Below are 22,856 nucleotides of genomic sequence, written 5' to 3'. Positions count from 1 at the left end.
GAAAAAAACAAGTGTTTACGAGTGGTATAAGCGTTTCCAAGATGGCCGCGAAGACGTTGAAGACGACGAACGCTCCGGTCGACCCAGCACGTCAATAATCGATGAAAATGTGGGAAAAGTGGAAAAAATGATTATGGATGATCGCTGAATCACTATTAGAGAAGTTGCTGATGAAGTTGGAATATCAGTTGGCTCATGCCATCATATTTTTTCAAATGTTTTGGGCATGAAACGAGTGGCAGCAAAATTCGTTCCAAAACTGCTGAATTTTGATCAAAAAAACAAACGCATTACCATCGCTCAGGAGCTGTTAAACGACGTCAAACGATCCAAATTTACTTGAAAGGGTCATAACTGGTGATGAAACATGGGTGTACGGTTATGATGTCGAAACAAAAGCACAATCGTCCACGTTGAAGAGATAAAGGCAGAATCGTTGAGAGTGCTACAGAGCATTACAAATGCAGTTCAAATGCAGCATTGACTATCAGGGGTGTTTCGAAGACTGGAAAAAACGCTGGCATAAGTGTATTATATCTAGGGGGGATTACTTTGAAGGGGACCATATAGATGTAGACGAATAAATATTTTTTTTTTTAGAAAAATGAGAATTCCGGGTACTTTTTGAACAGACCTCGTATGTAAGAATGAACAAAATACAATGTAAAACTGCATTGGGACCGTAGAACCACTTAAAAATTTTCACCGGTGAATCCGGATTATGGTCCCGGAGAACTATCTCCGAATAAGTTTTGAATGAATGAAAGAAGATTTTGCCATATAGTTGCAAATACATCGTCTGTATTAGAGCTTCTTTAAGAAAAACGAAACATTGACAAAGATGTTCACTGATTGCTGAACTAAAATCGTCTTCCTCACTCTAGAAAATTACTATGGAACGAACATCAAAAATAACATATAACAGAGACATAATTGTTTTTTGGTTATTTTGCCAGCTATGATTGAACCATTACTATCAAAATTTTATAGTAATCTATTGTCATTGTGGACCTTCAGTTTCATTAAAATTTCTGCGCAAAAAATTGGTAACTTCTGAGCAAAATGCAATTGTCTCAGGGCAAAATGCAATTGTCTCAGGACTTTTCAAAACTCCCTGCAAAATTTGAAATTATCACCGTTGATTGATTCTAAGCATGTGCAGCGCAGAATTCACAGAAGGCTGAATACTTGATAAAGATTATGAAAAGCTCTAGTGCCACAGTACAAGTAAGTAATTGAAAAAAGTTAAAACCGACGTCCAACGAACGAATAACAATAACTATTATTTTTTTCTTTTAATCTTTTGCCAATCTTCTACCAGAGAAATCAAACTGAAGTTCCTTCTTCGCATTGTTCTACTGAATATAAATTTAATTAAATCAAGTCTAAACTAAATTTTCGATTGTTATCAAGCCAAACATTTAATGAAATACAAATGAGTCAACATTGAACCAACAATTTTCTTAAAAATTTTCGGCTTTCCATAATTTGCATAAGTGGATCTTTTTCGATATCTCTCACGGTTGCTGGGCATTTATTTTCTTTAAAAGACTCACTCTTGTTATAAAGACTGTCCCAGAAAGTATGGACGCAACCAAAAACCGCTGCCATTTCGCAATGGTTCAGAATCTGTCAATATTTATGGCTGCGTAGTGTTGTTTACACTCTTATCTAACCACTTGTACAGTTGTTTATTTGTTCTCATTAGTTTGTTTCGAAATGCGTGGACTTTCAGCAAAACAACGTCAAAAAATTGTGTACAAATGGTGCACAGAACGCGGACTGTCACTGAGAAAGATAGCAATAATGGAAGGAGTAAGTGAAAAGCCGTGCGAAATGCAATCAGGAAGTTCGGTGAGGATAACACCTTTGAGGATAAACCGAAAACGGGTCGAAAAAATGGACCTGCTAACCCTCAGTTGGATAAACGTATACTGAAGGCGTTTGAGCAAAAGAAGGAGGTTTCAGTTCGGGATGTGGCCAAAAAAGTGGGAGCTTCGAAGTCAAATGTTCTTCGTGCTAAAGAACGTTTGAATCTTCGAACCTATACGAAGCAGAAACAACCAAAACGTAGTCCGAAACAAGAAGCATCGATCAGGCCGAGGATACGAAAGCTGTACAATACGATTCTTGCTGGAAATTTGAACTGCATAATCATGGACGACGACACCAACGTGAAACTCGATTACAAATCCTTGCCGGGACCACAATATTATACGGTGCGAGAAGGGCAAGTGTTAAACCAGTCTGAGACATCGATTGAAGTCGAAAAATTTGATAAGAAAGCTAAGGTCTGGCAAGCAATTTGTAGCTGCGGTAAGATTTCGAAACCCTTCATCATAACTGCTTCAATGAACAGCGAAATATACATCAAGGAATGTTTACAAAAACGACTTCTACCCATGATTCGTAGCCACAAGGATCTTGTTGTCTTCTGGCGAGATCTTGCTTCTTGCCACTACTCGAAATCAACGGTAGAATGGTATACTACCAAAAATGTCCCTTTCGTCCCAAAAGACATGAGTCCACCAAATTGCCCACAAATTCGACCAATTGAGGAATTTTGGACATTAACGAAGGCACATCTTAGGAAACATGTCTCGGCAGCCGAAACCATTCAACAGCTCGAAAAATATTTGAAAAAAGTGTCAAAACTTGTCGCCAAGAAGTCTGTACGGAATTTAATGAGGAACGTTATCAAGAAGGTGCACCAGCTAGTCTACAATGGCTAAATAGCAAATGTTGAGAATAATATTATGTTGTTGTAGTCTAATATTATCAGTATATCGAATAAAATTTGAACATCTAACACTTGTGAATTATTTACATCGAAATCAAAGTGCGTCCATACTTTCTGGGACAGTCTTTACTAATGTCGTTTTTGCTTCATGCCAAACCTAACCCAGTTTTCACCCTAATTGCTGTCAAATCGTTTGTTTGAAGCTAGTTTCGAACCTAGTTCCAACATTGTTGAACTAAAAATCGAAGTTTCGAACCCCATTTTTATGTCATGTTTGCTAAGAATCCCGTTGCTAAGCGCGAAACCAACACAGTTTCGTTAAAAGTGTTTGTGTGAAGAAACTACCCTGGGTTAGTTTCAGTTTTCTCAATCTGAAACGACAAAAATAAATACCGTACTACTTTCAATGGTATGAATTTACACAGTCCGACTATATCAATCAACGCATTAAAGTAAATATACTGAATATATTTTTATGACTATCATTTATGCTATCGATAACCACCCTTGAATAAAAAGAAACGAGATCGAAAATTTGAAGTCGATGGCTATATTGCATTCGACCATTTCTTATCGAGTTTGGTCGTTTATGATCGCGACTGAAGCCGAACAAAACTCGTTGATCGATTTCGAATTGAGAACCATAACACAAAACATGATCGATTCGATAAAATTATAGTCTTATCGAGATACATAATGTCACTCCAGTTCCCAGTATTGGAGAAGATTTGCAAGTTTGAGTTATGTTACTGTTTTTTATCGAAGAATTTTTTACCTGTTTTTAGAAACTAGAAAGCAAATGCTTGGTTGCCATTTGTGGAATTTAACCTTTTATTTCAACCGACTTCGCAGCCGATTCAAAACGTATACGATTCATCAAATGGCTACTACTATCCTACTGACGCTAAAAACCCTTCCAGGACACGGCTTGAAACATACGACAGCTGGCTTGTAAAACCAGCGCTCTATGCATTTAACCGCCTAAACATTTCCTTCTACACTATGACCAGATAACAAAACCCCGATCCACGAATAAACTAAAAATATAAACCCAACTCTTGTTTACTCACATTCTGTGGACTGGCAAGAAAAGCCACATCGCCAAAGTAGGCTCCATCAATTCCCACGTGCCCGGTGTGCTTCAGATCGTTCTGCGGTCGGGAGATCATATCCGTACGTATTTTGCGTTTGCTGGTTCGTTCCGAGGTCCTGCTGAAACTGTCCCGGTTGATCGACGAGGGAAGACTATCCAGATAGGCAACGGTGTTGGCCGGATTGAACAGACCGGTTTTGCCCGAATTCAGTACACCTTTCCAGTACGGTGACGTGCTGCTTTTGTCCAGCACGGTTATAATTTCTCCTTGTCGGTAGAGGAGATGATCTTTTTTCGGTTCACTAAATGATACGATTGTTTTCAGCTGTTCCGGTTTCATATCTGGAAGTAGTAGGTGAATTTCGGAGAATTTAGGTCGCTTGGCAGCATCATGTTGCCAGCATTTCAGCATCAGAGAGTAATACTCTTTTGGGCAGCATTCGGGCTTTTCCAACCGTTGATAGTTTGGTTCATCTATGGCTTCAAGGATTTGGTGGCCGGTAAGGGCGGCCCACGGTTGGAATCCGTACGAGAAGATTTCCCATAGACACACACCGTAAGCCCAAACATCTGAGGCATTTGTAAATCGAAGGAAGTTGATACATTCGGGAGCGCACCACGCAATCGGAAGCTTAAGATTCACGTTGAAATTTGTTTGATAATAATCCTTGCCAACACCAAGCGCCCGTGACAGACCAAAATCGGAAATTTTCACCTTGTTCTTACTAAAAACTAGAATATTTCGTGCTGCCAAATCTCTATGAATCAGTCGTTTGTTCTCTAAATACATCATGCCGTTGCAGATCTGTGCCGCAAACTCGCATAGCGTTGGAACGGTTAGGAAGCTCACTCTTAGTCCTGGATCCTTGAGACATTCTAGTAGTGACCGCAAATGAGCCAATTCAGTCACCAGCATTAGCGACTCCGTGTCTAGCACCACTCCGTACAGTCTCACAATATTTTCATGCTCAATCGAATGCATGATAGCAGCCTCCTTTAGAAACTCCATCGGGTTCGACTGCATTCGCTCCCGACAGAGACACTTGATGGCCACCTGAATTCGTTCGGTTCCGTTTGTCCAAACGCCTTGCTGAACGATCCCAAATTCTCCCGTTCCCAGCTGTTTGTTCACAGTAATGGCATCAGGCGGGATGATGTGCTTGTTGTTGGGAATTTTACTGGGCGAAGGACATGTCCTCAGCGGTTCCACACTGGACGCCGGACTGCCAATACCCCCTTCGTCCTTTTTCGGCGTTTGCAGCAATCGTTTGATCTTGTTCAAGTAACCATGGGGAAAGTATTTCTCGTAGTATTTCCGCAACCGCCGTATCTCCGGTCGAGATAGTCCGCACACCTGCCGCAGGTCCTCATCGGTGGCATACTTGAGGTGGACGATGGTGGTGATTTTCAGATCGTTTCTGCGAGGAAAAAAGGCGCAATTTTGTAAAAGTCAAGCTAGCTTCAGCCTTTAAAAGTTTGTTTGTTTGTGCACTTACTTCAATGAGTTGTAGTACTGTTGCAGTTCCGACTCTACGAGAAACTCGTAGAGGTCCATGGTTTTTGGCTCTGGAAATGAGAAAAAAAAACAAGTTTAGTACTTGTTCAGAAATCTGTTCAACTGAGATTTGATCACCAAGTCTCGTACAACTTTTGATCAAATACAACGAAACGAAGGAAAATGTAGAAATTCGTATCGAAACACTTTATTTGGCAGGCAATCTACACCGGCAGAAAGCGAGGAAAAATTTTCGTCATAACAGGCCCCACCAAAGATGAAATTCACACTAGTGAATGTATCCAAAAACGTTTTTAACCATGTTTTTGTGCAACGCAATGAAAATCCTTTATTTCGGTTGGATTTAGCATCACGTCACTATTTTAAAAGCGGAAATTTAGTTCCCAAGAACTTGGGTCCACCGAACTACTTGAAACTTTGTCCAAGAAAAAAACTATTGGACCTCTTCCTCATCCACCTAGTGATTTGATAATACCTTTCCCTTGTCATTCAAACAGTCTTATTGTAGCATTTTTTGCATTAAATTATAATACTTGTTGACACGAATTTTAACAGATAATTTCTAACACTAATTCGTTCAGATTGATTCAAATAGTTCACAAAAGATGACAACTGCGCTTACGTCGCATATTTGACAGCATTCTTGGAACCAAACTATCAGCAATAATTCATTTGAACTTGATTATTTGCCAAGTCACTTATACGATTAGGTTCCCGGAACCAGAAGTACCTGAAAATTATTCTTTGAACTTGATCAATGATGATTTCAAACGAGTTTAGGATTGTTGAAATTGGTTCCGCCACCTCGGAGAAAGTTCAATAAGAAAATATCACAATTAAAACAATAAATGTTACGATAAGACTGTTTATATAACAAAAGAAAGGCAAAGACTGTCCCAGAAAGTATGGACGCAACCAAAAACCGCTGCTAATTCGCAATGGTTCAGAATCTGTCAATTTTTATGGCTGCGTTCTGTTGTTTACACTCTTCTCTAACCACTTGTTCAGTTGTTTATTCGTTTTCATTAGTTTGTTTCGGAATGCGTGGACTTTCAGCAGAACAACGTCGAAAAATTATGTACAAATGGTGCACCGAACGCGAACTGTCACTAAGAAAGATAGCAAAAATGGAAGCAGTAAGCGAAAAAGCCGTGCGAAATGCAATCAGGAAGTTCGGTGAGGATAAACCGAAAACGGGTCGTAAAAAAGGTCCTGCTAACCCTCAGTATACTGAAGGCGTTCGAACAAAAGAAGGAGGTTTCAGTTCGGGATGTGGCCAAAAAAGTGGGCACTTCGAAGTCAAATGTTCTTGGTGCTAAAGAACGTTTGAATCTTCGAACCTATTAGAAGCAGAAACAACCAAAATGTAGTCCGAAACAAGAAGCATCGATCAGGCCGAGGGTTCGAAAGCCGTACAATACGATTCTTGCTGGAAATTTGAACTGCATAATCATGGACGACGAAACCTATGTGAAACTCGATTACAAATCCTTGCCTGGACCACAATATTATACGGTGCGAGAAGATCAAGTGTCAAACCAGTCCGAGACATCGATTGAAGTCGAAAAATTTGGTAGGAAAGCTATGGTCTGGCAAGCAATTTGTAGCTGCGGTAAGATTTCGAAATCCCTCATCACCACTGCTCCAATGAACAGCGAAATATACATCAAGGAATTTTTACAAAAAACGACTTCTATCCATGATTCGAAGCCACAAGGATCCTGTTGTCTTCTGGCCAGATCTTGCTTCTTGCCACTACTCAAAATCAACGGTAGAATGGTATACTACCAAAAATGTCACTTTCGTCCCAAAAGACATGAATCCACCAAATTTCCCACAACTTCGACCAATTGAGGAATTTTGAGAATAATATTCTGTCGTTGTAGATACATTTTGAATTATTGTGCTCTGTTAAATTACTGTTCCAGAATAGTTAAATCAGGAAGGTTATCAACTATGGTACGGAAGGTTGCAAGTGATGTCCGGCAAAATTATCTGATTTTTGGGTAAGGCTACAGTACACAAACTACCATTATAGAACTAAACAAAACGGATCGTAAAACATTATCGACGCCTTATTTGTTACCTTAAACTTTTGACACATTGGCTCACACAATTTTATTGACAAAAACCTCTAATGATATGGTAATAAGGACATGAGTATTTCCGGATCTTAGCTCCTATGTAAATTGATGTATCGCAAGGTAGCAAAATAGGGGCTTTATTGTTTCTCTTATACATCAATGCCATAGGTAACATGCGCCTTATTACAACTAAAGATTGTACGTTGATTACACAGCCTTGTTTAATACCTTAATAATATAATAACAGTACTATCATTAGCTAGAAGAACAGTGACCTAAAAGTCCTTGAATTAAATAGATTGTTATGGTTTTTTATGTATGTTTCTTCGCTATACAGAGCCGGGTGTCATTTTGAACAATGCAAAACTAACCGCGTAACCTATTTCTGTCATAATTTTGAACGCTTATAATTCAGTCATTTTTTTTATGGATTTAAACAATTTAACTACCAATTAAATCGGAAACATTTAGCTTAAACATATGAGGTCTGGTTTTTTAGGTCAAAAATGCATTTATTTCAAAATAAAAACAAATTAAAGATTCATTAAAGTATCGTCCATCGTTAGTTGCTACTTTTTTCCACCTATCAGGCAATTTTCGAATTCCATCTCGAAAAAATGTCTCGTCTTTTGAAGTGATCCAAGTTTGAAGCCAATTTTCGATTTCTGCGAAAGATGTAAACCGGTGACCGACCAGATCGTGCTTCATCCATCGGAACAACCAGTGATCAGAAGGAGCAATCTGAGGAGAATACGGCGGGTACGGCAAAATATTCCGTTTGAGCATTTGCAAATATTTTTTCACGACTTTTGCGACATGAGACCGAGCGTTGTCATGCCGTTCTCCTCGTAATGCACGGCTCAAACGCATCAATTGCAGCATATACCGATCACCCATTATAGTCATATAGACCTTCGAACCATGAATATTCGGTTTGGGTGTTGATGTTGAGGTCGATGGCAACAACTGCCCGGGAATAGCGTAGTATTTTTTCTTCTTGGGGTTATTAGAGAACATCCATTTTCCATCCCCAGTAACAATTTGATGTGAAAATCCCTTTCTTTCATGCCTTTAAATCAGCTGCTCGCAAGTGAAAAATCGCCTTTCAATGTCTCTCGGTTTCAGTTCATAAGGCACCCAATTGACTTGCTTTTGAATTATTCCCATGGATTCTAATCGTACAGAAACTGCTTATTGAGTCACATCCAATGATCCCGTTAGTCTTCGATTTTTTTTTGATGCCCAGAACGTTGCCTGTCTTCAACGCTGAAATCTCAATTTTTAAAACGACGAAACATAATTAACACAGTAAAAAACAAGTAAAAAAAACTCGAAGCAATATGAACTGAATATTAATGACAGATTCATAACATCCAGAGCTATCTTTTCAAAACGTACCGAGCTAAGTTGTACTCTCAATACATCAACAGTATACCATTAAAAAATTGGTTTGAATTGTGCTATGTTTCCACGAGCCAATCACAGCTAACCATAATGATGTCATCCTCTAGTCCGATTTGCGCAGCATGAACTATCGCACGAAACGGAATCTATAAATAAAGCTTGCTTCATTTACAATTGGAACAAACTTTTGCTCATATTGTGGCGTTCCCGGTGGACGGATTTGAGAGTTCTTGGCGCCCACCTGTCGGAAATTTTGTCAGCTTCACGTATGATTTTTGACATTCCGCAAATCGACTGTACTTTGGAAACAATCAACATGGAAGCCGAATGAAGGGAAAAAAATTGTGCAGTTATTTGGAAAATCCATTGTGGTCTGCATCTAGGCTAGCTAAACAGCTAAAATTGTCCAGAAATACCGTATGGCGCGTTATCAAACGGTATAAGGAAACATTGACGACGATTCGAAAGCCTTAAGCCAATCGTCGGAGTGGAACTGTCGACCGGAAACTGCGTGGTAAGATTTTGAAGACGATTAATCTTATCTGTCGTACCGTGATTTGACCAGAAAATTAGGTGCTGCCCATAGTACCGTGAGGAGAACTCGACTCCGGGAAAAAATCAAGTCGTATCGAGCTAGCAAACAGCCAAATCGGACCATAAAACAGAATAGTGTGGTTAAAATTCGTGCTCGGATACTATATGACCAGGTGCTGACCAAGTTCGACGGGTGTCTTCTGATGGACGATGAAACCAATGTCAAGGCTGACATCGGGCAAATCCCAGGTCAAAAATTTAACTTGGCAACGGCTCGGGGGGATGATCCAGTCAAATTTAAATTTGTTTTTGCCGACAAATTTGCAAGAAAATTAATGATTTGGCAGGGCATTTGCAGCTGCGGCAAAAAAAAAACGAAAGACATCGGAACTATACCAAAAAGAGTGTCTCTAAAAACGAATTATGCCGTTCATTCGATCCCACGAACATCCCGTAATGTTTTGACCAGATTTGGCAAGCTGTCATTACAGCAAAGTCGTTCAAAAATGGTATACAGAGAAAGGGGTCCAGTTTGTTCCGAAAAACCTTAACCCACCCAACTGCCCCCAGTTCCGCCCTATTGAGAAATACTGGCAATCATGAAGAGGAGACTCATGGCAAAGGGAAAAGTTGTCAAAGACATCAATCAGATGACGACCTGGTGGAATAAGATAGCTAAAACGATGGACGAAGAAGGTGTGCGCCGCCTAATGAGCCGTGTTACAGGAAAAATTCGAGAATTCCTTCGAAACCGTGACGAATAATTTTATCCGTATTTTTTCTTAAAAGTATGAAGAAAACGCTACATTTGTATAAAACAATATCTTGAATTCAATAATAAATAACTGAAATATAGGCAATTTTCTTTGTTGCAATTCTATCTCAAGCAAGCTATATATGCTCCAACACATTTTTGTTTAGTCAACCCCTAGCTGTGAGCGAGGAAGGTGGATGACGAAACTGAAAGTTATATCCATTCGCTCGCTGTATAGTCACTCTAGTATGTGTGCAGTGTGTTGATGCCGTGTTCACTTGAGTATATTGAATACCAATTAGCTGTTGATTTTGATTCTTTGGTAACTAGCAGACCAATTTAGAACTATCGGCGATAGATTTTTCGAATCTTAAAATGGATTGATTTATCGACAGGATCATGTGCATTCTGGAATCTCCTTTGACACACGAACGAAAATTGTGTTATGATGATAATCATAGATAATTTTTTTTTCAATAAATGTAGCTAAAAATTATGAACTCAACATAAGCCCTCAGACCCTATGATTGAACCAAACAACAATCGTTTAACCTAATTGAATTTTAAGAAGTTGATAAAGTCTTATGAAGCATAATATTTCGGTCTAATCCTGCTTCCAAGAATCACATGAAAGGAATCCAGACTATGTATAACAAAAGCCCTTCTTTGGTACATTATCATACTGGTTTAAATCATTTATTGAAATTTTTGATGATTTATGTATTTATTTGAACTCAATATGCTAGAAAATGGAACAAACTGCACTCTGGTAGACTGAGCTTGCTGCTATGAAAGCTCTATTGCCTAGCCACCAGGAGCCACATCCTGGTCATATGTTGTGAAGGCATGACCTCGATTTCGCCTCCGTTTAAAGACGCCGTATACGAGAACGAAGGTAGAAACAAGGAATAATTGAATGAAGGCACGCTAAATATTCAAACTAGAACGAAAACTCACGAAACCCTTCTAATTTAATCATATGATGGTCTAAAATGTTCTTGATGGAAAGTACTTCACACAAATGGGTCATCACACGCAGTCAGAATAGTTCTTTGCCAAACTGTTTGAAAATACCTACTTTGCCTACTTCCACAAGAATCGCGCTTCGAAGTTTCTGGTATCGAGTTAAGGTACATCTTCATTCAAACTGAACACTTATGGATTTTTCGACTTGAATAACATGATTTCTTTCTAGTTTTGAAGTGCACCAACTGCGATCGAATTTTGACTTCATCTGAGTCTTGGTGGATGGTAGACACTTCAGTAGGAAATAGATACACATTTAACCGCGGTTCGGAAGAGGCAGTTTTAAGTCACATTCTTAAAATTCAATTGCTCCATATTTCATATCGCATTATGCGGTAGCAAAGAAGGAAGGAACGGGAAATCAATTATTGCGCGTTAATTTTCTGGCTTTTTCATCATAATCGCGTTTTTCCGACGGACGAGTCGTGGGGTGGATGTTTTTCCTCTGTCGGCGGTTTTTTCTTCCGTATTTTCACTCAAACAATATAAATCAACGGATTATGATGTTTTGTTTTTAACTAAATAAACACAATAAATTTAAATTCGATTGTTTGCAAGTTTTGCTATGCCGACTGAATTTTACTCCTTTCATCATTCTCGTTTTGATCTAGTTTTCATTGTGAAAATATTGTTTTTTTTGTTTGTTTAGAAATGACGTCATATCAAGCAAATACAAGATTCTATGTGTCGTTATGGTTACTAACGTCAGCAATCTATATGTGCGGATTCTGCACTACTTGATTGTACCCCATTACCGTAAATCGTCCAGAAAGCTTAAAATATTTAGCTAGAATTACTGCTCCTGTTTCGATCAACCACTCGCGGGGAAACCTACATGTATGTACGTATGTATGTGTGTGATTATATATGTATGGAGCTATCATTATCGCCAACGTTAGCTCTAATATCAAAACAGGGCACCGTACCACACTTTGCTTCGATATACTTTCCGGATGGCGCCTATGAAAAAGACGACGACGACGACGACGACGACGACGGTGACATTGTAGACGTTAGGTGTGGTTATTACCCTAGATATATTGCCGTAAAGGTATAAAGAAATACCGCAATCTACTACTCTTAGGAACCAGCAAAGAAGAAAAAAAAAGTTTTTTATTTTCGGGTGAAACCGTCACTCACTACCTGTATCTTGCTTTGAACCGAGATTTACTTCCGCTTGATGTATATGTCCCTTCCGGTCTTTTTTTTGTCTATCGTTCTTTTTATGCCATCATCGCGTGCTACTTTTTTCCGTAGCTATTTTGTTTTAGGTTCCAGGCCGGCTAATTTAAAGACTGTCCCAGAAAGTATGGACGCACTTTGATTTCGCTGTAAATAATTCACAAGTGTTAGATATTCAATTTTTATTCGATCAACAACAGAATAATATTCTCAACATTTGCTACTTAGCCATTGTAGACTAGCTGGTGCACCTTCTTGCGAACGTTCCTCATTAAATTCTGTACAGACTTCTTGGCGACAAGTTTTGACACTTTTTTCCAATCTTTTTCGAACTGTTGAATGGTTTCGGCTGCCGAGACATGTTCCCTAAGATGTGCCTTCGTTAATGCCCAAAATTCCTCAATTGGTCGAAGTTGTGGGCAATTTGGTGGATTCATGTCTTTTGGGACGAAAGTGACATTTTTGTTAGTATATCATTCTACCGTTGAATTCGAGTAGTGGTAAGAAGCAAGATCTGGCCAGAAGACATAGGATCCTTGTGGCTTCGAATCATGGGTAGAAGTCGTTTTTGTAAACATTCCTTGAGGTATATTTCGCTGTTCATTGAAGCAGTGGTGATGAAGGGTTTCGAAATCTTACCGCAGCTACAAATTGCTTGCCAGACCATAGCTTTCTTACCAAATTTTTCGACTTCAATCGATGTCTCGGACTGATTTTACACTTGCCCTTCTCACATCGTATAATATTGTGTTCCCGGTGAGGATTTGTAATCGAGTTTCACGTAGGTTTCGTCGGCCATGATTATGCAGATCACATTTCCAGCAAGAATCGTATTGTACAGCTTTCGAACCCTCGGCCTGATCGATGCTTGGTTTTGTTTCGGACTACGTTTTGGTTGTTTCTGCTTCTTATAGGTTCGAAGATTCAAACGTTCTTTAGCACGAAGAACATTTGACTTCGAAGTTCCCACTTTTCCGGCCACATCTCAAACTGAAACCTCCTTCTTTTGCTCGAACGCCTTCAGTATACGTTTATCTACTGAGGGTTAGCAGGACCTTTTTTTCGACCCGTTTTCGGTTTCTCCTCAAAGGTGTTATCCTCACCGAACTTCCTGATTGCATTTCGCACGGCTTTTTCACTTACTCCTTTCATTTTTGCTATCTTTCTCAGTGACATTCCGCGTTCTGTGCACCATTTGTACACAATTTTTCGACGTTGTTCTACTGAAAGTCCACGCATTTCGAAACAAACTAATGAAAACGAATAAACAACTAACCCGGCGAACGAACAAAATTAGGTTAAAGCCGGGTACAAATAAACAATATAAAAAAAGAATAAACAACTGCACAAGTTGTTAGAAAAGAGTGTAAACAACAGAACGCAGCCATAAAAATTGACAGATTCTGAACCATTGCGAAATGGCAGCGGTTTTTGGTTGCGTCCATACTTTCTGGGACAGTCTTTAACGAGATATACATTTTCGTTTTAGCGTAAGTTGCGAGGAACATGATGAACAGAGAACATTTCTTCAAATTTTATCACATTTTCCGGCTAGTGAAGAATCCTGAAGTAAAATCAATTCAATATGTGAAGATGTGAAATTTAATCATCGATTCAAAACAGACTTCGCGGCCAATTCTTTCTTGTATTTTTTTATTTGGCTCAAATTCTGCATATTCATTCTTTATGGTCAAAAGAGACAATTTGCATCATAAGTTTGCCATTTTTACTCTAGCTCTATTTTTGAGAAGAGACTAAGCAAAAATCCCTTGAAATAATATATGTTTCAGAATCAGTGGGTCCGATTGATTTGGTGTTTTCTGCAATGTTTTTGGTAATTATAAGGACTAAGTAAAAAAATTAGTCCTGCTGACAACAATTTAAAAAGAACACCTAAAATTCCATTATCTCAAAAAATATATTTTTGGTTCTTTTATTATTTTTTGATATGTTGTAACTGAAGTCCAACGTAAGATACTGTCAAATTTCTAGAATGGAGAAATAATATTTGAGAAGGTAACATATTTTCAAAATAATGTAAATTTTTGAAAATCATGAGAAAAATTCAGCATTCAACATCTATATCATAGTTATTCTTCTATTGGCAAAGACTGGAAAAGTTCTTTCTACTATTATATTGTGCTGCAGCTCCATCTGATATGAAATAAATTTTGTTCACATGTAAGTTAACGGATATATCTACTCTTACATTTTGGATGCATAGTAGCTTGCTGCGCATTCACAGTGGTGACTTCGAACTTCATCTTGCAGAACAAAAGTGTAGTTTTTTGAAGGTTTTTCGAAAAACTAGCTAAAATTTTCCTTCCTGCAAGATATTTTTTGTATTTTTCAAGAAAAAAGAGTAGAGAGTAGACTGCTTCCTTATAATAAAATTATGCGGTATAGATTTCTCCAACTTTTGAACAAATAGGAAACAAACTCTTCCTTCTTTTTTTATAAACGTTTCTATATTGCATCTGTTCAATTGTTCCAAAATAATTTCATCAATATATTTTTCATCCATTTCTTTTAATAAACATATTCTAATGAGGCTGAATCTATGCAATTTTTGCTTTGACGTAAAAATATTCTACTCTTACATTTTGACATGTCAAACAATTTGTATACACTTTCAATTCATTAGATAAGCCATATTTTTTTAAGCTTTGGATGATGAAATTCACATTTTCGTGAATGGCGTTACACAATAACGCTGACCAGGTATTGGTCGGCTGGTTTCATGATGCTCGTAAAATTGCATAATGGTGTCTCTAATATTTTCATCTAGTCCACTGGATGCCCTCGATCCAATAGTAGAATGCACACCGCTCTCATTCAGTAATCTTTTTGCTTCCGTTGCCGTATATATCGTCGTATTAAATGTTTTCTTTATTTTCTCGGCTGTGCATGACTTAGGCAGTACACTTGAGAGTTGAAATTGTTCTGTCCTTGTCGAACCTTCACTGGAAAACTTTTCTTTGAACTGCTCAATTATTTCATACAGCTTGTAGATTATTCTTCAAAACTAACTTTATTGTTTAGAACAAATATATGTTTTCTAATGTTGTTTATTATTTCGTAATATTTCCCCAATTTTTTTTATGAATACGTTTATTTCATAAGGCAATATACATTAGTTTTTCTTCGTTATTGCATCCGCAATACATAGTACTTTAACCCTAATATATTTCGAATACAGTCAAACCGGGTAGTATTTAGAAAAACATATTACTAGTAGTTTCCTTAAATATATTAGTATGTTAGTATTTATTAGTTAATGTAAACACTATTTTTATCAAGTGATTTGCTATTATGAATTGGATGAAAAAAAAAACATTTATTTTATACATGATCTTATAACTATTTCAAGTTTGTTTGTATCAGTTCATCACTGTAAGGAAGGTCACGCCACGCGAGAATGTCGCGAACTGGGACATTGGATAGTCTACCTTGGGTACGCAAGGAATTTATTAGTTGAGATCTGACATCACGATACTCCACGCATGTCCAAACGACATGATCAATATCGCGATAACCTTCGCCACAAGCACAATGATTAGTTTCGGAAAGTCCAATTCGAAGGAGATGTGCATCTAACGTGTAGTGATTGGACATGAGTCTGGACATCAAACGAATGAAGTCCCTACTCACATCCAGCCCCTTGAGCCATGCCTTTGTCGATATTTTAGGAATAATTGAATGCATCCACCGACCCAGATTATCTTTAACCCAGCAAGCTTGCCAGCTGGAAAGTGTTCTTTGACGAGACGCTTTGTGGAATTCATTGATAGCAATCGGTCACTCACAAATTTGACCCTCAATAGCACCACATTTGGCTAAAATATCGGCTCTCAAATCTCAAATTTTTCCAAGTGTCAAAGTCGATATTTAAAAAAAATTTTTTCGTAAAAAAAGTTTGGACTTCTATTACTGTTATTTCTATCGAACTTTCATAACAAGTTGATGGAATTTTTCCAAAAAACGATACTTCTTGCTAAGTACAGATATTATTTGCACTTGAGAAAGATCCTAAAAGCAGGGGGTGTAGTACAGTCTGTTACACACGAGCGTGGTCACGATTACTTGCGATCGGTCAAGTGGACTGGTGTGATATTATTTTTTTAATACAGAGGGCAGTAGTGTCATTGATGCAATGCGAGAATAAATCAACTGGGTATTGTTTACAATTCGATTTCAGCATTTTTCCAAAATGAGTACCGCGTACGCTACGCGCTTCGAAGCAGTTTATTTGTGCTCGCACCCGAAAGGTCCCAAAATGATCCAAGCGGCTGCGGCGAAACACATGAAAAAGTCGAAACAGTTCGTGAGTAAGTAGGTGAATCGTTTTAAAGAGGGGAAAAATGTCGACGACTTTCCAAATCGCGGCTCTGTCGGTGTTTTGTTGGAAACAAGACGAAAAAATGATTTGTGACCTTTTTTTGAAGAATTCGACATTAGTTTTACGCGAAGGTGCTTCAAAATTGACCAAAAAAGGTTTAAATAAATCGTACGGAACTGTTCGCAAAATCTCGCTCAAAGTATGTCTCGAAGGTGTCATGCCATTATTAACGCTGGAGGGGATTGGACTTGCTATTAATGTATTTGCATGCAAGTTTTTGATCTAATAAAACAATATTCAAAAGCATTTTCATGTTGAGTTTTTTTCATTTTATCACAACAGTGACCACGCTCTTATGTAACAGACTGTAAGTGTTAACTAACAGGGGGAATTTGAGGCATGGTAAATGGCAAATCGAAAAATATTACTTTGTCAAATATACCAAAAGTGTAGGTCGCACCGTTTCGGATATACAAAACGTTTTTATGGCAACCCCCTTAAATTCAGTTTTTTATTCATAACTTGTTTCGAGTTATTTTTTTATGCATACTTTGTTTGGAATAATTGAAGATAATAAAAAATCTCATATTTTTGTTGAAGGTAGTGCATAGGTTTGTTGTTTCCTGGCAAAGTTATACAACATTTTACCTTTTTTAACCTATGATAAAACCTCACATCAAAGCGAAATATGCAACTTTATGCAGCTGATTTTTACAAAATTTTTAGGAAAAGATATGCCAAAAATAAAAAAAACCTAAGTGGAACTCGATGGAACCTTTTTAGGCCTTTTCAAAGTTAGTATTAGTTATTGAATTATGACAACCCCCTTAAAACTAGTTTTCTAATCATAACTTGTTTCAAGTTATTTTTTTATACATACTTTGTTTGAAATAATTGTAGAAAATATAAAATCCCATAATTTTGTAGAAGGTAATGCATAGGTTTATTCTTTTCTGGAAAAGTTATGCATCATTTTACCTATTTTTACCAAAGAAACCTTGTATAGAAGCGAAATATGCAACATAATGCAACAAACTTTTACAATACTTATAGAAAAATATTTTGTCCTAATCCAATTTATTTTCCATTGAGAATATCCTGAGTACTATTAGTCTGATTCATTTTCACTATGGCCATGCTGAAACCATGAATGGTTGAGAAACGGAGGGCGTCACGCGTCTGCTATTTCTGTAACTCACTTTTGCAGTGTGCGTAGAGATGGGCAATTCGCTCCTGAGCTATTTCAGAGAATCGAAACTTTAAAGTGAGCTGATAGCTCACAGCTCTTTTTAAAAGTACCGCAGTTCACCAGTTCACCGCACTGTTAAGCAGGGATGCCAGGTTCACAAATTAATCTGTGTTTCACAGATTTTCAACCTTTTGCACAGATTTAGAAAATGGCACAGATTTCTGAAATCGATCACAGATTTTTTAAATTGATCACAGTTTAGCACCAAAAATTACAGAGCGGTAGGAAATAGTGAGAGCTTTTTTTGCTTACTAAAATGATTCCAATCAGCTATTATGGAAACGGGGAAACGAGCACAGATTTTGCACAGACAGGTTTTTGGCTTGATCACAGATTTTTGAAAAAATGACCTGGCATCCCTCCTGGTAAGGTGGAAACAAGCTACGAGCTGAACGGATCTTCGGCTCTTGAAGAGCGAGTTATAAATAAAAAGAAATCTGTGCATGAGCTTTTGTTCGTTCTTCCAAATGGGCATCTATCCTTCTTTAACAGATTGAATGAACCATCCGACTTCCGGATCCGAAAATATAGGGTAAAGTATGTAAAAATTTTTATACCATCACTGAAAAGGGCGAAAAACCGTAAAAAGTTTTCTAAATCGACCTCGAGAGCTTGTTTATGCGCACGCTTTGTAGTAGATACTAAGGTAATAGAGGTAAATCGTAGATGAATCTAAAAAAACTGCTTTAAAAATAAAGTGAATATTTCTCAAGAAATAACTTTTTTACATTATTTATATCTTCAGCAAAAATACTTCAAATGTTTTTTTTTTCTTCAAAATGAGATAGGAAAAAAAATTTTTGTGAAAAAAAATTACCCCCTTAACAAAAATTAAGGTGCTACTTTCAAAAGAAGCGTAATATAATCTTATAAAATTCCTTCGAAGACACGTTAGCTCTTAAAAATCAGTGAAAGTCAGTACAGACTTTTGACCGTCTTTTTCCAGTTTTGGACCACTGTGCAACGTCGGGTAATTTAGCTAGTAACGTATAAAACCAGCATCAGAAAAGAAACGAGAGAAGCTAACATTATCCGAGTAGCATGTAACTAAATGATGGAGAGCTTCTTCTTTATGAGTAAAATGAGCCATGTAAATGTTAATTAATGCTAAGCAATGTTAATGTATTTCCATTGTTATCGTAACATTAAAAAATAACATCGAAAACACAGGTTCAGAAACATTACTGCATTTGGTTAAGTTGAAGAATATTTCTTTCAGAAATAATATCCAAACTGAGACACCTTCATTGCAGTTGTGCTAAAACTAACATCGTTCACTAAACCCCCTGGGTCCTTGCAACACTGCCCTCATTACTACGGCAGTGACTTTTAGTAAGGCTATTTATATTAACTCCAGCAAGTTTCAACAATGAAACAGCTGGATACTAGCGCAGCATCGTAGTTCGTTGTGCTACCGAGGACGAAGAAAATATCCGCAACGTGGAAGGACTACAACTACGCTGTCTTTATTTATACTGCAAAACCATTGGAACCAGGAAAACACGAACAAACAACCTTTGTCATTTTATACTTTCGTTTGCCCTTTCTGCCGAAGGCACACACCGAACCAGGATTCAACGGGCGGCGCTCAGAGGGTTATCTTCATAACCAGTGCTGGAAGAGGGTCCGGGTGTGTGCTGAATCGGAAACGAAAGATGAATAGAACTGGCGACCGACAGCAAACTTGAGTAACGATAAAACGGTAGAGCTTATATGCGATGACGTTGACATGAGGTTGCTGTCTTCTGTGAGGATTTTCAGGACATGCAGGAATGTGGGACTCAAAGAGGGTGGTCAGGTTAAAGGAAGGTTGAGATTGTTGACTCACGGTTCATACAACAGAAATTTGTTACACATAATTATCACACTCTCGTTCGTAGCTCATATTTTCTTAGTGAACGAAATAAAAATATCAAGATCATGAAAGATGCAAGCGTTGTAAATATCCTGATGAGACACGTTACGGAACATTGTTAGAGCGCCTACGCTACGCTACTGTCTGGTCGAGTTATAAATATCTTCTCACTCTCTATTCTATCTAAATCTGCACCGTAGCTGGCTCCATATTTTATGCTTCAACTTGTTTCATCAGTATTTTACCTGTTTGCCTTTTTCATTAAGAAAAGCTGTGGCGTCAATGTGAATAAAGACTTTTGAATCTACGCCCGGAAAACCGATTGTCATATACCATTCGAATCAGTTCGTCAAGATAGCTAAGTGTCTGTCAATGTATGAACGTAATATTTTTATGCGTTCGCTTTTCTTGGAGATCAAACTCAAATTCAATCGAAAGGTTCTATACTTCCATACTAAGTTCCAGAATTTCATCTGGTTCTTAATTTCGGTTCCGAATTTAGAAGTGAAAATAAGGTCACCCATTTTTCTTGCTTAGCCGATTTTCAAACACGCAAATTCAAATCATATACATTCATATTCAATTTCCGGTTTTGACATCTCTGCGGCCGGAATTTTTCTTAAGTTACTGCAGTTATCGAAAGACAAGGTCACAACTCCGTGCAGTTAAGTGGATTCGTCTCTTCCGGTACAAGCTGGACTACATTCGCTATATACCATTTTAATACATCTTTGGTGTAGTGAGAAGATGCCAAATCGAGAAAGAATAGCGAAGGAGCGTCGTAGGAACGGTAACAATCGCTTCTTTAAGCATTCTTCACGGTATATTTTCTTGTTTACCGTTCCGGTAGTGATGAAGCTTTGGCTTGCTAGACCACAGCTTCGTATTACCGGCCAAATCGAATATTTTTTCAGGAAACTTGGTCTTTTTTCTTCGTCCTGAAACGCTCCTCTATGTCGTTCCGATGCACGACAGTAAAAAAAGATATTTTCGGAAGCTGTACGGGGAGCCGCCTGCTACTGGACGCAACTGATCTCAGATGATTTGATTGATTTGTTGTAACGTCAGGAGGAAGTGCATTAAATTTTGTAGGACCAATAATAAAGAAAGCTATTGGTAGAGCTTTATGAGCTTGGTCGGAATACAACAAAAACGTAGAAGACAGCAGAGGTTTATTAAATATGGTTTTAGGGCACCTATTCTGAAGAGTTTGTATTTTTATTCAGATGAGAGCTTGCTGCAAGTTCCCAAGATCGATACTGGATAATTCAGTTGTGAGTGAATGAAAGCATTGTAGTAGTTCAAAAGTGCATCCCGAGGAACGCACTCTCCTCGTGATACCACATGAAGATGCGATACGTTTTTCAACCAAACTTATATGATGAGTTCAAGATAACGTAGGGTTATGATTCAAGTTACCTAACAGATCGGCTGAAAAGGTCGTATCGTTTCTATGAGAGGGCGCCACTAGAATTGAATCCATACCATTTTCAGTTAGTACCAACCTTCAAAAGATACGTGTATAAATTTGACAGCTGTCTGATTATTAGTTTGTGAGATATTGCATTTTGAGTGAAGCTACTTTTGTTATTGTGAAAAAAAATGGAAAAAAAGGAATTTCGTGTGTTGATGAAACACTACTTTTTGATGAAAAAAAGTGCCGCCGATACCAAAAAATGGCTCGATGAGTGTTATCCAGACTCTGCACCGGGCGAAGCAACAATTCGTAAGTGGTTTGCAAAATTTCGTACTGGTCATATGAGCACCGAAGACGATGAATGCAGTGGACGTCCAAAAGAGGCTGTTACCGATGAAAACGTGAAAAAAATCCACAAAATGATTTTCAATGACCGTAAAGTGAAGTTGATCGAGATAGCTGACACCTTAAAGATATCAAAGGGACGTGTTGGACATATTATTCACGAATATTTGAATATGAGAAAGCTTTGTGCAAAATGGGTGCCGCGTGAGCTCACAATCGATCAAAAACAACAACGAATTGATGATTCTGAGCAGTGTTTGGAGTTGTTGTATCGAAATAAAACCGATTTTTTTCGTCGATATATAACAATGGACGAAACATGGCTCCATCACTTCACTCCGGAGTCCAATCGACAGTCAGCTGAGTGGACTGCACGCGATGAACCGAACCCAAAGCGTGGAAAGACTTAACAATCGGCCGGTAAAGTTATGGCGTCTGTATTTTGGGATTCGCATGGTATAATTTTCATCGACTACCTCTAAAAGGGAAAAGCCATCAACAGTGACTATTATATAGCGTTATTAGAGCGTTTGAAGGACGAAATTAAAAAAAAACGGCCTAATTTGAAGAAGAAAAAAGTTTTGTTTCATCAAGACAATGCACCGTGTCACAAGTCGATGAAAACCATGCTGAAATTGAACGAATCGGGCTTTGAATTGCTCCCTCATCCACCGTATTCTCCAGATTTGGCCCCCAGTGACTTTTTCCTGTTCTCAGACCTCAAGAGAATGCTCGCTGGTAAAAAATTTAGAAGCAATGAAGAGGTAATCGCTGAAACTGAGGCCTATTTTGAGGCACAGGACAAATCGTACTACAAAAATGGTATCGAAAAGTTGGAAGATCGCTATAATCGCTGTATCGCCTCTGATGGCAATTATGTTGAATAATAAAAACGAATTTTGGCAAAAAATGTGTGTTTCTATTAAATGATACGAACTTTTCAGCCGAGCTGTTAAATCATTTATGTAAAAGAGGAATAATAAAGGTCCTATTTGACTACCTTGCGGTGCAGCCATTTTCAAGTTGCTACGTTCACCATCAACGCATACAAATTGCTGCCTATTTGTCAAGTAACTACGAATAACTTTGTTAGCATCTGATACCATAACGTTCGAGCTTTTCGTATAAAATCGTGTGATTTAATGTGTCAAAAGCTTTTTTAAGGTCAAGAAATAAGGCACCGAACATAAACTTACGATCTATTTCTCTTATTATCTTGTCAACTAGTTTTATAATAACTTTGTATGTAACCGTATGAAACTGCCTTTATGTTTGTTCAAAGATTCAAGCAATCTTGTGCCTACTAGTTTCTCAAAAA

General features: G+C 37.9%; 1 protein-coding gene across 3 annotated transcripts in view; it reads right to left on the bottom strand.

The window, feature by feature from the left end:
- The window catches only part of LOC131437748 (activated Cdc42 kinase-like), a 67,843-nt gene that overhangs the window by 19,182 nt on the left and 25,805 nt on the right, over positions 1 to 22,856 (bottom strand). For all 3 annotated transcript variants that reach the window (XM_058607298.1, XM_058607296.1, XM_058607297.1), the window contains exons 2-3: positions 5,330 to 5,399; positions 3,811 to 5,251 (exon numbers count right to left, since the gene is read on the bottom strand). In XM_058607298.1, coding sequence (XP_058463281.1) covers positions 3,811 to 5,251; positions 5,330 to 5,399 — 1,511 coding nt within the window. The remainder of the gene's footprint in view (positions 1 to 3,810; positions 5,252 to 5,329; positions 5,400 to 22,856) is intronic.

Source organism: Malaya genurostris, chromosome 3 (assembly GCF_030247185.1).
Source record: "Malaya genurostris strain Urasoe2022 chromosome 3, Malgen_1.1, whole genome shotgun sequence".
Taxonomy (NCBI): Eukaryota; Metazoa; Arthropoda; class Insecta; order Diptera; family Culicidae; genus Malaya; species Malaya genurostris.
The sequence above is the reverse complement of the archived record's forward strand: the minus strand, read 5'-3'. Positions and strand labels throughout refer to the sequence as shown.